This window comes from Gopherus flavomarginatus, chromosome 15 (genome assembly GCF_025201925.1).
Source record: "Gopherus flavomarginatus isolate rGopFla2 chromosome 15, rGopFla2.mat.asm, whole genome shotgun sequence".
Lineage (NCBI taxonomy): Eukaryota > Metazoa > Chordata > Testudines > Testudinidae > Gopherus > Gopherus flavomarginatus.
The window spans coordinates 10,842,332-10,858,254 of NC_066631.1; the positions used below are offsets into that span (position 1 = coordinate 10,842,332).

General features: G+C 44.3%; 1 protein-coding gene across 1 annotated transcript in view; it reads right to left on the minus strand.

Moving 5' to 3' along the window:
• The window catches only part of GCN1 (GCN1 activator of EIF2AK4), a 61,100-nt gene that overhangs the window by 15,934 nt on the left and 29,243 nt on the right, over positions 1-15,923 (minus strand). Inside the window, exons 27-44 of the mRNA XM_050923567.1 lie at positions 14,326-14,406; positions 13,633-13,776; positions 10,832-10,959; positions 10,458-10,647; positions 10,065-10,135; positions 8,224-8,389; positions 6,749-6,943; positions 6,035-6,281; positions 5,194-5,315; positions 4,763-4,877; positions 3,973-4,152; positions 3,354-3,574; positions 2,557-2,625; positions 2,190-2,328; positions 1,875-2,071; positions 1,364-1,506; positions 433-550; positions 76-291 (exon numbers count right to left, since the gene is read on the minus strand). Of these exons, the coding sequence (XP_050779524.1) occupies positions 76-291; positions 433-550; positions 1,364-1,506; positions 1,875-2,071; positions 2,190-2,328; positions 2,557-2,625; positions 3,354-3,574; positions 3,973-4,152; positions 4,763-4,877; positions 5,194-5,315; positions 6,035-6,281; positions 6,749-6,943; positions 8,224-8,389; positions 10,065-10,135; positions 10,458-10,647; positions 10,832-10,959; positions 13,633-13,776; positions 14,326-14,406 (2,742 nt within the window). The remainder of the gene's footprint in view (positions 1-75; positions 292-432; positions 551-1,363; positions 1,507-1,874; positions 2,072-2,189; positions 2,329-2,556; positions 2,626-3,353; positions 3,575-3,972; positions 4,153-4,762; positions 4,878-5,193; positions 5,316-6,034; positions 6,282-6,748; positions 6,944-8,223; positions 8,390-10,064; positions 10,136-10,457; positions 10,648-10,831; positions 10,960-13,632; positions 13,777-14,325; positions 14,407-15,923) is intronic.

Below are 15,923 nucleotides of genomic sequence, written 5' to 3' on the forward strand. Positions count from 1 at the left end.
AACCACATTCATCAAACACCAGTTATGAACAGAGTAACCTTTGTTAACAAAGTACAACCCGTGCAGAACCCTTACCGTTCTCTTGTCTGCACAAGTACTGGCCAAGAACCCCAACAGAAGACTAAAGAGGGTTGGCAAAATTTCACGCAGTGTGCGAGGTGTGTTTGAGACCACAATTTTCCAGACGTGCAAGGATGCCTGACGAACTACGAGCTGGGTGTCTGATCGGCCCATGTACAGACCTGCCAGAACTCTGTTCCGCCGTTCCACACCAAGAGCACTAATAATGGCCTGAAATAAATAAAAGGAAACTAGTGAAGCCAATGCTGCACTTTTCACCACATGAAACTTAGAAGAGATACTGCCATCATAAAGGTCACCCCATAGGTTCTCCTCACAAATGGGAACACAGCAACAGACAACAGCATTTACCTTGTTTGACTGGGCTGTTCCGAAGTTGTCATCCTCTGAGGCAGTTTCTGTTGTCATTTTTCCAGTGACTCCTGAGATATGGAACAGAAGATCCCCAAGGAGCTGAACTGAGCTAAACCTGACAAAGGGAGTAAGATCGGTGTTACATGCAGAGAAAAAGAAAACAAGGGGTACCTGTCCGAACTGACTGTTATCCTAGACTTTACCGTGGGAGCAAATGGTGAGGCAGAGAACCAGGTCAATGTGAACTGTCAATCTGAGTGAGAAAGAGCACTATAAAGATGATGGGATGGAGAGAATCCAAACTAAAACAGAGATTAGAGAGCCTCCGTATTAGGGCAGCAAAATGGCAAATAAGCCGTGATCTGAACTATGAAGAGGACCAAAAGAGCCTGTGGGTAAAATCATCTGCACACTGTCTATGTCCACTGGCTTCTGTGTTGATATGAATACACACTTGGGATGCCACATGACTGCACTTATCAGTAGCCATTTTACAGAACTAATTTTTAGACATCATTATTGGCTATGACCAGGGTTCTTTCCACTTCATGTTTCCACATGAGGGGGAATGCTTGTTGAGACAGCACTTTGAAAAAAGAAATGCAGTATGCGTATGTGAGTGCTAAATATTACCAGAGAAACTGCTGTGGAAAAGCATTTTAAAATTGCAACTTGGCTAAGTGATCCAGTAGGAGTGCTTTGCACTATCACCTGGAAGAAACTGCATGTTCCATATTCCACTCCATATTCTGAGTCAGAGAGTACTACTACAAAGACACCACACTTAGTCCACATGGAGAAGGGAGAGCCTCTTGTTTCAAATCAGCTCCTACACTTCCTTGAAGAGCAACACTGAGAGGCTCTAAACCCACTCAATCTTCCACTGATGGAAGGATGGTTACTGCAGGGTTAAAAACTTATTCCCTACCTTATTCTCCAAAGGTCATCAAAGAGGCCTTGCTCAAGCTGAGGCAGGAGAAGAGCAATTGCAGTTTCTGCATACATGCTGATGATTCTCTGTCCAGCACGAAGGGCAGTGTCTCGCACAAATTCATTCTCATCTGCCAGAGCCTTGACCAAGAAACAAATCACAATAAAGTGTGGTTTTCAAAGTGGAGGAAAACACCAAACAGATGGCACTTGATTTCCACACAGTGAGACGGTGCATTCCTCCCCTTCATCCATTAAAAGAATGCGTTACAGAGCAGTGAATGCCCAGTGGAGACCTCTTCCCGTTTCCCACAATCTCCAAAGTCAAGGATTTACTAAGAGCCACATGTAAAACCCAGCAAACAATGCTACCAAGGACCTTGAAAGAGCAAGGAATAGAATCCGCTATGGAAAATGCCATGCAAATATCAATTACTTTATTAGGCATTTAGAAATACCTGAGAACTTTCCTTTCCTATGACATGAATTTCCTGCCATCTGTTTCCTACCTTAAGGATGCATGGTATGATTGGCCCAACATAGGGGGTGAACTTGTCTCCAAAGGTGATGGGCAGGTAGTTGAACATCATGATATAACCATCCCGGACATGGGGTGCGATGTCCACTTTGCTGGCTGTCGCTACAATTTCTGGCATAAGTTTCTCCAGCTTTTCTACCCCCAACCCTGCCATGACTTCAGCCAGACCTGAAAAACAACACTTGATTTCAGAACTGGTATACACACAATGACGACACACGCAAACTACTATTTTGTCCAAGCTAAGGAACTCCCAACACCATTGTTCAGCTCCTGTTATACTTACCTTGCGCTGCACCAGATCGATCCACTGAACTCTGCTCATATGTCAGCGTCTCCATCAGCCATGGCAGCAAATCCTCAAAGCACGACTCCCCCATGCCCTTCACCATGGCTCCTAATGCCTTCGCAGATACTGTACGCACCTAACCGGCAAGAGAGAAAAGTGCAGAGTTGCAAAATATCCAGTAATAATGAAAGTCATCAAGACAGAGCGATATGGAGGTCTTAATTCCCCTCCCTGATCACTTTTCACAGCTTCTCTCACTATTCTAACCACAAACTAGTTCATGGAAAGATTAGGATTAATCCTAATTTATCAGGCAGAAAGACTCTTCACACTTGAGTAGAACTGTAGTTCTACCAAGACTTACCTCAGGCACGGGGTCCAATAGAGAGGTTTTTAGTCCAGGGGTCACACTGGGTAGGTAAGGAGACAGATCCTGAAACAAAAAGCCCAGTGTTTAAGTGCTGGGTTCAAAAAGAAAATTGAGCCATCAAAATCTCATCTTTGTCTGGTAACAGTTAGATACAGTTGTACCCTGTGAGCTTAACACACTGCCTCCACAGCACTGATGATACACAAATTGACTCAGTTTTCTCATGTGGTCCCTTCAGAGCACTATCACAGTAGGCAGGTCATTCAAAACCCTTTCATGCTGATTCATAAATTAAATTTTTGTTTCCTAAATTAAATCCAGCCCTCTTCCCCTCAACGCAAGGTTTAATTTTAGAGAGTAACTAGCAATCAAGGAATCAAACATCGATCTTCACTCTACATTATTTTAACTTTTCCTTCTGTGAAACAACACTGAAAATCTCTGTTCATTCAGAAGTAGTGGATTTATGGAGGCATCTCTCTTAGAGCACTGATATTTACCTATTCTTCTACAAGACTTGTTTGGGGAATGTATATGTCACCAGAGTTATACAGTAAATCAAAGGAGAAAGTTTTTAAGCTGATGGTCTCAACTATGCTAGGATTTTCATTATCTTTGCAGAAGTCACTTGCTCACATAACATCCATGTTTAGTTAGTGGAACTGCTCAGAGTTCTCTTATTACCCTTACCAAGAACAAAAACCCAGATATCCATAAAATATTCCATGTCTCTTGTTCTGTTACTCTATTTCGCCTCTCCACAGTAAGCGAAGATCTCCCCAGCACTATACCTTCTGATCAGTCAGGGAGTACATGTTTCCAATGATCTGGGCAGCCATTTTCCTGGTGTCTGTGGAACGATCTTGAAAGGCTCTCTGAACAATGGGCATAATGAGGGCCAGAGACGGCGCATCAATGAAATGGACAAACTTGGTATCCAGCAGGGTCTGCAGGCACTCCTGGGTCTTCCTGGATGGGTCAGTGAGTGCATCCAACAGTACTGGAGCAATTGCTACATATTTCAAAATGGGAGAGAAAAATGCTATATTTGTACATGGAACAGACAAGTGAGACAGCTTCAGCCACAGCTGGTGTCCTCGCGCCTACCCAAAGAAGTGCTAATCCTTCTAAAGAATGATAAAGTGAGAAATGGCAAAGGAAGCCCTATTGACATTAGCTGAGAAGGTTCAGAGAACATTTAGAAAGCATAAAAACAGACATTTGTGTTGCAGTTTTCAGGTTATACCCTTCTAAAAGTGGATTTTGTTTCAAGTTTATATGATTCAATGTGAACATAAACTAAAAGGGTCCTGCTCTAGGACATGGTTATGAACCAGGGTCTCATATCAGGATGCATCGAGCAGTCAAACAACAGATACACACACACACAAACAGGCACAGGGTTCTTACCCAGGATCTCCGGATTCCTGATAACAGAGCCAATTTGCCTAAGAGCCTGCTGTCCTGCCTTTTGCACTTTTACATGGGAGTCTGTGAGCACTTCAGTGAGCTTTGGCACAATATTTGGCAGGCAGGAAGAGAGCTGTTTTGGGGCACAGTATGCCATAGCCCCCAGCAACTCCACGGACCCTAAACACAGAGTAAGAGAAAATTAATGCAACGGAAGAGACTGGCAATGGCAGTGTTCAACTCAAACTCAGCCTTGCACAGAGCAATAGTCCAGAAAACGCACACATTGCTGATTTCAGAGTAGCAGCCGTGTTGGTCTGTATCCGCAAAAGAACAGGAGTACTTGTGGCACCTTAGAGACTAACAAATTTATTTCAGCATGAGCTTTCGTGAGCTACAGCTCACTTCTTCGGATGCATATGCTGAAATAAATTTGTTAGTCTCTAAGGTGCCACAAGTACTCCTGTTCTTCTTACACATTGCTGAGGTTTTTAAATAATGGGAAGTTTTAAAAAGGGTCGGCGGGGCAAGATTCCTGCTCTTCAGCTACCTCTATAGCTGCAAAGAGAATGTTTCTTAGAATCCAGTCACAAGAAAATGCTGCTTAAATATGTTCTGAGACAGATGATAAATGAAGCATTCATTTCAAAAGCTACGTGCTCCACTGTAGCAGAACCAAGAGAACAAGATCTCACAGCGTTCACTGGGATGAAAGAATAAACCAGACAAGTGGCGTTTCAGTGAACTCCAAGCTCCTCTGAACTATAGGAGAGTCAAACCCAATCCGTACCAGCTTTGGTTCTCCAAGACTCCTCCTCAAGTGCCGCCAGAAGTGATGGTAGCACCAGCTTCACGCCATGAGCGCTGAGGTTGCTCATCACTGCCTTGGCACAGTCGTCCGCAGCCTCGGAGGAGGAAAGAGGACATTTATAATCTGCCTCACTGCTGGTTTCTCCCGCTTCTTTAAAGAGCCAGTGGGAATATGGCCCTGGGGTAAAACAGTGTGGATGTCCAACAGTATAGCTAGTTAAAAGACAGCCCCAACCTAGAGTTAATGCCCAGTGGAATACGATGCTATTGGTTATCAATGAAATCAAGTTCTACTAGCCTGTGGTTTGTACAAGGGTTCGGTTTTTTTTTTAATTTAAATAGTTATTCAGAATAAGAATAGTTTTTGCTACCACCTCTCACATTCCTCGTTCTCAGAAACCTTTTACTCACCTCTCGCACATACTGGTTTCCATCTCCAAAACAAAGCAGCAAATGGGGTAACACATGAACCACATAGGGCTCAAAGAGCTTCCCAAGCATGGTGCAGAGCATCTCAAAGGCAAACAGAGCCCCTAGAAAAAGACAGGATAATCAGGAAATAATACACCACTCTAGATGGGGTCAGAAGTGAAGAACAGATTTGCCTGAGGAGCTAAGAGGTAATTTTTTGTGGGAAACTCAGATCCAGAAACCTCCTGGGCATCTCATTCTCCCTCCTTAAACCAGAGGGAAGTATTGTGTCAGGGACTTTTGGCTCCCCAAAGACGGTGCAGAGGCTGATAGCATTAAAAATGAAGCTTGGTAGCCTTCTGAGTCCCAGTGAAAGTTAGGATCAGAGTGAAGGAAACAGAAATAAGGATGGAAAACATACAGCAGCAAATGCAACGAAGAGGTTTTAAAAACCCATTGCCACCTCTGAACCAGCTTACACTCCTATCCTTACTGCCCTGAGTGAAGAAAGAGCCTCCCTAGCAGCACCCTTATCTGAGATGAAAGCGAGGACACATTCCAGAGACTAACACCCCTTCCTCTACTCCATTGTGAGGTGGATTTTTTTGTTTGTTTTAAAATATACTGTACAAGAGAAATCAAGCTTTCAGGAGACCCACATTCTCCACTTTAACAGTATCAATTGACAGGAAAAGAGTAACCAGATACAGGATTTCCTATGCAAGTCAGTCAGTCCCAAGTAAATGGAGGAAGTACAGGTATCAGTATGTCTGGTACAAGTGTCAGCAGATCAAACACAGAAAACTTCAAAAAGATGGAAAGGAGAGGGTCTGCCACTCACCTTCTCGCCGGCGGAAGTTCTTCTTATCCTGAATGGCATCAGTCAGCGTGGTCATCATCTTCTGCTGTTTGAGAGAGAGGATGCCAAGGCCTTTCACCAAGCCTGCCAGTCCATACGCTGCACCTTTGCGCTCAGCATACTTATCGGATTCTAAAAGCAGCTGCATTAGCTTCTGTATCATTCCTCCTGCATCGTCTTTAATAGCAGGCACAAGAGGTGGTAAACAGCTTGCAACAGACTCCTGGACCTATAGAAAAACAAGGTGTATGTCATTAACACTATAACCTGCCCCACCACTCACCTTGCTGATCCACTGGTACGTGTCCCCCACGACAGGTTTCTGCCTTCTCATGTTACTGAATCTGAACCAATGTTTGACTTCAGAGTGTAACTGCTTAGACCCATGGTTTTCAACCTTTTCTCATTTTTGGATCCCTAAAACATCTCAATGGAGGTGTGGGCCTCTTTGGAAATCTCAGACATAGTCTGCAGACCCTCAGGGATCCGTGGAGCGCAGGCTGAAAGCTGCTGGCTTAGAGAATACACATTCCCTTTATAACACTCTAATGCCACTGCTCTGTAACTCACTACTCCTGCTATGCCTGGAACACATATTTCCAAGCACAGGGATGACAGCAAGTGATGAAATCTCTGAAAGTATTAGAGAATTAACCTGCTTCTGCTTGGCTCCTCAGAACTTCTGAAAGGAGGTACCTGTTGGGATGGAGTAGAAAGGGCTGCTATCAGTTTGGCAACAATTGGTTTCACTTTAGGGTCACTCTTGTCTAGATGTTTTGCCAGGGAGCCCATCAGAATGACCACGCTCTGTCTGACGGCATCGTAGTTGGCATCATTTGGAGCATTTTTCAGGAATTCTTCAAACACCGGCAAGAGCGAGTTAACATTGTCCTGAAAAACAAAATGTAGAAAATGTCACCTGCTACTAAAGTCCACTCTCAGAGCAAGGTTTTCTCTGCTCAGTGAGACCTTGTTATCCTTATCAGAGGCTAAAACTATGCAATTATGAGAGTCTCAATTTACAGTTCATTTTCCATACAGAGATAGTCTCATACACTGCAGCATTTAGGACCATGTGGTATCCTACAGGCTATGGCTATTTCCTGTGAAAGTGATGAAATCTCTGAAAGTATTAGAGAATTAACCTGCTTCTGCTTGGCTCCTCAGAACTTCTGAAAGGAGGTACCTGTTGGTTAGTTCTTAAATATTAGTTCTTAAATATTAACAGTTAGTTCTTAAATATTAACAAAAAAAATAACAGATACACAAAGCTGCCAGCCCAGTGATCTGATGCAAATGGTGGGCATTACCATGTGGGAGAGCTGCTTTGGATTTCAGCACCCATTCTCTTGTTCCCTGAATTAATAGGAGCTGGGAGCGAAAGAGGAAAGTGCACCTCATATTGCTCATCTGGCGACTAGGAGCACTAGCTAGTGGTGACAATACTCAAGTTCTTCTTGACTACAGGAACGGAGTGATTACAAAGAGACTGCATGAAGCCTGGATGACAGAGTTCCAACTCTCCCCTCCAAAATCCATCCAGGGCGCAGTGCTTTGGGTTTGACAACTCATCTTTTCTTGATAGAGCCATACACCAGCTACATGTGAAATACCGTATATTTTTACTATACTAAACATGCATTTTCTTTAATTTTCGCGTTTTTATATTGATTCACTTTTAAAATGCCAAAGGGTCTAAGGTTTGTATGCAAGGCCTCCTACATTACATATATAGGCTGTTATATATACAGTTCTCAGATGATGGCATCATGAGATTAAAGTTATACACGTGACATCTTGTCAGACACAGGCAGCCTCTGATGGTGCTCACTGCTACATCTTCACAGCAGTTACTATTACTTACCTTTGTTTAACAGTATAGTCCAATTCTGCTTTTATTGCACCAGTTTTACACCATTTCAATTCCAGTCACTTCAACTAAATTACTCCTGATTTACCATAGTGTAAGTGAGAGGAGAATCTTAAGCTGTTAGTCTGTATTGGTCACTACTGTAATGTATTTTAAAGTGTTTGAGAAAGGAATTCTTATTAGATGAAGGTTTTCAACAGTTTTGTACCAATGGCTTTACCTAATCTAGAGGCTTCAACACAGTATCCAAGTCCCACTCATGTTTATTCCCATCTTTAAGGAAAGGAGAATTTGAGCTTACCTTGCCATGGGTATTGAGTGTAGAAAGTGCTGCATCTAGCATGCACTTCCGGACCTCAGTATTCCGGTCATTAAGGGCATCAGGTACAAAGAACTGAAAAAGGGGCTTCACCTGAGAACTATCCAGGTACTGAGAGAGTTTGTTCAAGGCCAAGGCTATGCCACATCTGTATAAAAAAAGAAGTATTATGTATGAACTGGGCTTCCATGATTCAGACTGGTGACTTTCCTAAGCACTTGTTTTTTGCAGCTATCACGCCTCCAATTCCAACGGTTAACAGAGAGAACATCATGGAACCGTAACATTTCAGACAGTTCAGCAGCTGTGCCAATTTTCCCAAAGTGATGATCCCAGAGCAGCAACCACCATTTCACTTTCAGCTCTCTGCTGCAAGTTCCCAAAGGAATAATAATCTGGCATTCATACAGCAACTTTCATCTGAAGGATCTCAAGCGCTTTACACAAACCCAAACACAAGGATCACTTCATCTACCACTGACACGCAGTAGCCATATAACAGTGCATATAAGCACTGAAGAACAGATTTGTTTAAAGGAAGCAGTGACCAATACGCTGTCCAATTAAAACCACAGAAAGCATTTAAGTAGGCAGAATGCAATTATCCAAGTTGGAATTTGTCCAGTTCACTGAGGCTAGTAGTGCTATTCTTGACACATATGATTGAGTATGGAACAGAGAATCTGTTGACATAAACCACAAACGAGCCATTTTGACTGGAAAAGATTCTGTTCTTATGAGACTGACAGGGATAAGTTTGTGAAGACCAACAGCTTGATGCATGGGCGGCAGGTATCACAGGCTGAGGAAGGCTGTGCCTTCCCAAACAGCCAGGTTTGGCTTTGCCCATGTCCCGCCCCCAGGCCCCCTCCTACTCCCTGATCTTCCCAGTTCCTCTGTGCAGCGGCCCCAGCTCAGGCTGGCGCCCTGGGGCTGGGGCCGCTAGCCTGAGCCAGGGGTCAGTGGCAGGGGTGGGAGGCTCTGGGCTGCGGCTGGACCTCAGCTGGAAGGGGCAGAGCGGGGGGCTAGCCTCCCCCAGCCAGCAATCCACATGCCACCTATGGTCTGATGGATCTGGAAATGTTCCAGAAGAATATGCAAAGCTGTATTGGTCTGCACCAGTGGCCCCCAACGTGATGCCCTCCGGGGCATTTATGTGCGCCCACCTACTGCCCAGCAGGGGACCTGCCGGGGACAGAGAACTCAGGCTATGGGCGCAGTGTTCTCTGTTCCTGGCAGGTGCGGGGCCTGCCTAGTTCCCAGCAGAGGAGAGAAGCTACAGCCCTACACCTGCCAGGGACAGAGAACTCTGGGGCTGCAGGCGCTGGTGTTCTTGGTCCCCGGCAGGTGCAGGGCCCACCTAGCGCCCAGCAGAGAAGAGAATCTGGGGCCCCGCACCTACTGGGGACAGAGTACTCCAGGGCTGTGGGCACCAGTGTTCTCTGTCCTCGCGGCTTTCTCCGGCTTTTCTCTGGATTCATATATTATGTAATATTAAATATTTTTTTTTGTATTATTTAATGTACAAATACAAAATAAGCCTTGAAAAATTGTTGGCGCCCGCCACGCTCTTCTGAATGAATGTGCTACTGGTCATAAAAAGGTTGGGGACCACTGGTCTGCACAATGTGCTCTGAGAGGGACAAGTGTCCCATAATAGGGAAGACCACAAAATTACCAGTTGGTACGAACGCAGTTTACTCTTCAGACACTTCCCTGGACCATACACTGCCCTCTCACCTACAATAACATGAGCAAAATCCTGAAGCATCTCATTTAAGAAGCACTAGAAGTAAAGAGCAGGATTTGAAGAGTGACAGTACCTTGCTTCCCACTGGTCAGGTGGAGACTCAGATATCACCCGTCCCAGAGCATCCAAAACTGGAGGTGGCCTCTGTGAGCGGGGAAATGGATACATTTAATCAACATCCATTTCCAAGGACACACACACACACACACACACACACACACAAAGTATCAAGGGAAAAAAACAAAGCTAATAGCAGAAGTTTATTAGCAGCTTGGTCTCGTTTCCTCTCTTCAGCCTACAGAATTTAGAGCCATGATGCCTCTCACATCTGCAATGCCACATTCAACAAAAAATATGAGAGTGCCAACAGAAGAATGTGCTAAGTGCACAGATTGAGTAAGAAAAGGACATAACACTCAGCATGTGTGGTTTGTGCCTGTAACTCCACACAACAGCAGCTACTTACATAGAGCTTCTCCTGGTAAATCTCCATAAGTTTACTCATGACTTCAGCTGCTTGGTTTCGATACTGCTCTATAGCTTTGGAAAGAGCCTCAGCACCAGCTTGACGCACTGCTTCCTCGTAGTAGATAATATCTTTGATCAGCAGGGAACAGAGATCAGGCTGCAACTCCAGACCCATAGATTCCCACAGCCTGCAAGTAACACAAAGAGGTGATTGATCATTCTTCAGACAACTAGAGATCCTCCTAAACCAGATAGATCTAAAGTTCCATCCTTCTGGGGGGCAAGACCTACACAAATCCTCTGTGTAAGACCCATGTGGGAAGGCAAATAAGCATCACTGTTACAATCCATTAAATAGAGGACAGTTCTCACCTCTCTGCCAGTTTTCTAATCTCATCTTCCACGTCAAACTTTACCACCCAGAGCCGGCGCAGCAGATTCAATCCATTCTTTTCATCACTGTCAGGTGTTGGTAGCACCATCTGCAGCTCCATTAGTCCCTGAATGAAACGACAGGACATTCAGTGCAAATGTCTGGTCTCTATAGCCATCCTTAGCAGAGATGACCTTAAATCATAATACAGGAAATCTTACATGTAAAGGAAAACTATGAATTGATTAAATTAACTTTCTACTGAAGAATGTCTTGACACTTCTTCCGTTTTGCCAAAAGCTGCTGCAAATTGCACAAAATGAGTGCCAGAGATACGGTTATAGATAGGCAAAGGGGCTGGCGGGGGGGAAACTATTTCAATTTTACTGTGTGTGCCATCTCACAGTCATGCAAAGAGACTAATACTTGATTAAAGAACCATTTCAGCACTCACATAAAAGAAGTGTTGCATTCACCTTTCTGAAGAACACATTTTGTAATTTAACAGGGAAGCTATATTGCCATCCAGTTGCTCAATAATCACCAGTAAAATAGTGACTGAGGACTAAGGAGGAGGGGATAGGAGAACATAAAACCAATGTAATTAGGTACAGCAGCCAAGCAACAGTGCTCAGCTGCTTAGAAGTCCAGGCCTAGGTAATTGCCTAGATCAGGAGCCCAATAAAAGACAGAAATCACACCTACATTGAACAGGACAATATACAGTCATTAGCAATTGTTGCCATGGTGAGAATTACCATAAAAGGGGAAAGAATTATCCGAGTAATGCTTTGAACACTCGGAGGAAGTCGCTTGCCTGAAACTTGCTTTTCCACAATAGAGCACCAAGAAGGAGAGTTCTAGTAGGTGTCTAGCACTGGACAAGACTCCAGGGTTGGGGACAACTCTTATACTATGCTAGGAGGAAAATTTATTTTTCAAAGTAAGTCCATGTCAGGATTCAAGGGGAATTAAAGCACCAAGGCAACCAGACTGTTTCTTCCTTCAGAACACCTGTGCTTCTCGAGCTGGATAACGAAACACCAGCATAACATAAACTACACCAAAAAGCTTCATTAAAACAATGTTAGGATTGCAAAGTCAAGCACTCCAAAGTTCAGAAGTGTCAGAATTAAGACTGTGTGTGCAACCAGAGACATGCACTTTGCCAGTGAGTTTCACAGATACTTGTTGACAACAAAGAAATATCAAAAACTCAGGAATACTCAGTTACATTTCAAGTTCTGGAGAGGAGTTCTCTCTCGTGCAGCAGTTCTCAAACGAGGGTCGGGACCCCAAAGTGGGTTGTGACCCCATTTTAATGGGGTTGCCAGGGCTGGCATTAGACTTGCTGGGGCCCGAGGGTTTCAGCCCTGGGTGGTGGGTCTCAGGTTACAGGCCCCCAGCCTGAAGCTGAAGCCTTTGGACTTCGGCTTTGGCCGCCCAGCCGCGTTCAAGCTTCAGTCCTCCCTCCTGGAGTCATGCAGAAATTTTTGTTGCCACAAAGGGATCGCAATGCAACCAAGTTTCAGAACCCTTGCTCTAGTGACTACAGACCCTTTTGCCCTTTTCATCCTCAAGACTGACCCTGACTCTTTCTGCCCCTCCCTCATCCCAGTCCAAGTCTCCTTTTCCCTCCAAATCCCAGTCTTCCCCCCAATCCTGGCTCCTCATTCCAAATTTCCCGCTGTCGTCTAATCTCAGCCGTCTCTTCTCCCAGAGCCTGACTCCTTGACTGACGAATCCCAGTATCCACCCATTCTTTGCACCAGTTCCCAGACCCAGGCCTCTCCCCACTCCTCATGCTCTTCGCCCTAATCTACTCCTTCTGTACCCTTTGCACCCCACACCCAGTCCAGCTCTTGTCCTTTCTGCATTTGAGTCAGGAAGCCTCATCCGTGCTGCCCAGATGCCAGCAGAGAGAACATGAGAGCACAAAAGTCTCTCTGCTCTCAGTTCCTGTGTCTGGTGCACAGTGATGAGCAGCAATAGCAGGGAAAGGCTGCTCAGCTCCTGCAGCCCAGAGATGCAGCATGCCCCGTGCAAACAAACTCTTCAGAAAACTAGCTGCCAAAATGCTAACTAGTCTCTACTGAGCATGTGCAAACAGTTTTTTTCAAGGCTTAGAACTTGGTCAAAATTTGGACAGGTTTTATTGGTTTTTTTTAAATGGGAACAGTAAGAGAGACATCCCTGATACTAGAGGGACCCCCTTACTGTCAAATTTCGAGTCCTTGCTCCAAAGCACGGAGGTGCTTGAGCTTCTCAGCAAGTCAGTAGTAAGAATTTTTAACTTGGACAAAACAAATTCTTGTCCCCTTATCCCATTCTCAGAAATGTCTGACTCATTTTTGCTGAAACTTTCTAAAAACATTCGGTCTCAGGCAGACAAGGGAGATTTCAAAGTTTGGCAAAGTTATAAGCAACCAGAAATAAAGTCTTGCAATGTGAAGCATCAGGCAACCTTTACTATTGGCAGAGCTACCAGCTCCTCCTATAATTATTAAGGGCAATCAGAATGTTCAAGTGTTACACAGCTGTATGGGGAAGGAGACAGAGATACGACAAAACGGCTATTTGAACCACAAACCCAGTGCAGACCCTTTAATGCAGTTAAGAACATTGCGACTGTCCATAGTTGGAACATTTAGTAGTCACTGTCTTCTCCTACAGAGCTTAGCCCAGAGACCTGCTTAACAAATGATGCGAACTATCCCAGTCAGGAGGTTGGTACCCTGCACAAAGGACTTAGAGAGCCCCGAGTTTAAGTGGGAAGTCAGAACAAACGTTTCACACCTACCCTGAGAGCTGCATCTCGAACATTCATGCATGGAGACTGCAGGGCCTGGAGTAACACATCAATCTCCTCCTGTTCTGCATAGGCACAGCCATCCTCTCCACTGCTGCTGGCGCACAGAGCTGTCAGTGTATTGGAAGCCAGAACCTGAAATACGATTACAAAGCATTAGAGATCATATTGCTAGCCTTCTGTTCCATTGCACTTATAAATAAAATATAGGTGGATATGACTACATTGTAACAAAGGAGAAAATCTAACAGCCAGTCCAGTGGCAGTGCAACATGCAGCCAGGAAGAGACTTGGTGATTTGTTTTCTAGCTGGGAAAGGCCTTTCTGCCTCTCCTTCCCATCAGCATCCTGGTCAATACAGAATGAGCAGTGTAGCTGGACTCTGAAGGGAGCCACTTCTACACTTCTTTGCTGGAGGGACAAGGACCACCACACAAGGCCTTAGAGAAGAAATAAAAAGGGACAAACTCAGGGGAAAATGGGGAAAGAACTAGTTGGTCCAACAGAGGAAGAACGAAGGTTTGTTATCCTCAGATACTGGCACCATACAAAAAAACTGGTGGTACATGAACATATGTGAACAACCTGCCTCAGAGATTTAGAATTGATGGATATATTTCTTAGGTTCCGCTGCTGATGCAGCTTAGGCTGGGTCTATAGTGCTAGACCAAGTGGACAGCTCACCTGTAACCGTGGAGAACCTGTTCCAATCACCCTGGTCAGCAACAGCAGCATATCTGTGCGAGGCAGTAACTCAGGGCCATTCTAGGAAGGGGGAGAAAAAAAATAACATCTTGCCACTCTAATTTGTTCAAATGTAACCCCAAAAGCTAACAGACAGAGAAAATCCAGTGCTAGCAAGTTAGCTGGGCAGGAAGGAAATCCACTCCAATGCCAGCTGCACTATTCCTACACCAGTGAGAAAAAGACCTTGAATCATTACATCTGACACACAGTAGGAATTTGCTTTATCCATTCCAGAATTTAACACTCCTAGGGATTATTTCAAACTAATCCATACACAAAATAGCTAGCTGGCAGATGCTGGGATAGTGACCTTAGCTAGGCAATTCAGTAGCAAGAGGATAGGCACCTTCAAAATATCTACGACAGAGACACTGAGGGGCTTCTGAAGGGAAAATAATGTGACTAAGGTATTTGCAAGTAGTGATGGTTAGGTCCTCTACCATCAAATGAGCAAAGTATATGAACAAGGAGAAATCAGATTATTTGTGTAGCACCAAATTTGTGCTAAAGTCTACCACATAAAGCCTAAGAAGCTGTGAAAAAGAAACAGATACTCCCTATAAACCCTCATCAACTTGGCAGCTTGTGAATTCTGTCAGAGCAACAAGTCTCAGACTGACTGTCTAAGAACAGGGGATACAGAGCAAGTCAGCAGCAGGGAGCTAGGGAAACTGTTTCACCAATACTCAAGACACAAGGTGGGCAAGGGAGTATCTTTTACAAGACCAACTTCTGTTGGGGGGGGAAGGAGGGAGGAAGAGAGAGAGCAGCTTTCGAGCTACACAGAGCTCTTCTTCAGATCTGGGAAAGGCACTCAGAGTATCATAACTAAATACTGATAGATATGTGCTAACTCAGCGACTGGCAACTTTTCAGAAGTGGTGGGCTGAGTCTTCATTTATTCACTCTAATTTAAGGTTTTGCATGCCAGTAATACATTTTAACGTTTTTAGAAAGTCTCTTTCCATAAGTCTTTAATATATAACTAAACTATTGTTGTATGTAAAGTAAATAAGGTTTTTAAAATTTAAAATGAAGCTTCTTAAACATTAAATTAAAATGCAGAGCCCCCCGGACTGGTGGCCAGGACCCGGGCAGTGTGAGTGCCACTGAAAATCAAGTCGCGTGCCGCCTTCAGCAACCCTGTGCCTACCCCTGTGCTAACTACTTAAATTAAACTATCTGTTCTATCTTGTATTTAGATGTGACTTTCTGAATATTTTTCCCAGGACCGAGAAACAAAAGGTTGTCTCTCTCACCCACAGAAGTTGATCCAATAAAAGATATTACCTCACCCACCTTGTCCCTCTACTATCCTGGGACTGACACAACAACTGCATACAATCATTGATATTTTCACATACAATAAATAACAAGCTCTGCTGAAGGAACAACTTAGTAGCAGCACAGAACTCTTCATCCCAGGGTTTCTCGCTGAAGTTAAAAGTGCTCCCATTAACCACTCCTTGTCAACTCTCTAATCTTTAATGCCATTATCTTCACGGTGATCTCTTCACATTCCTCCAGTTCCTAGG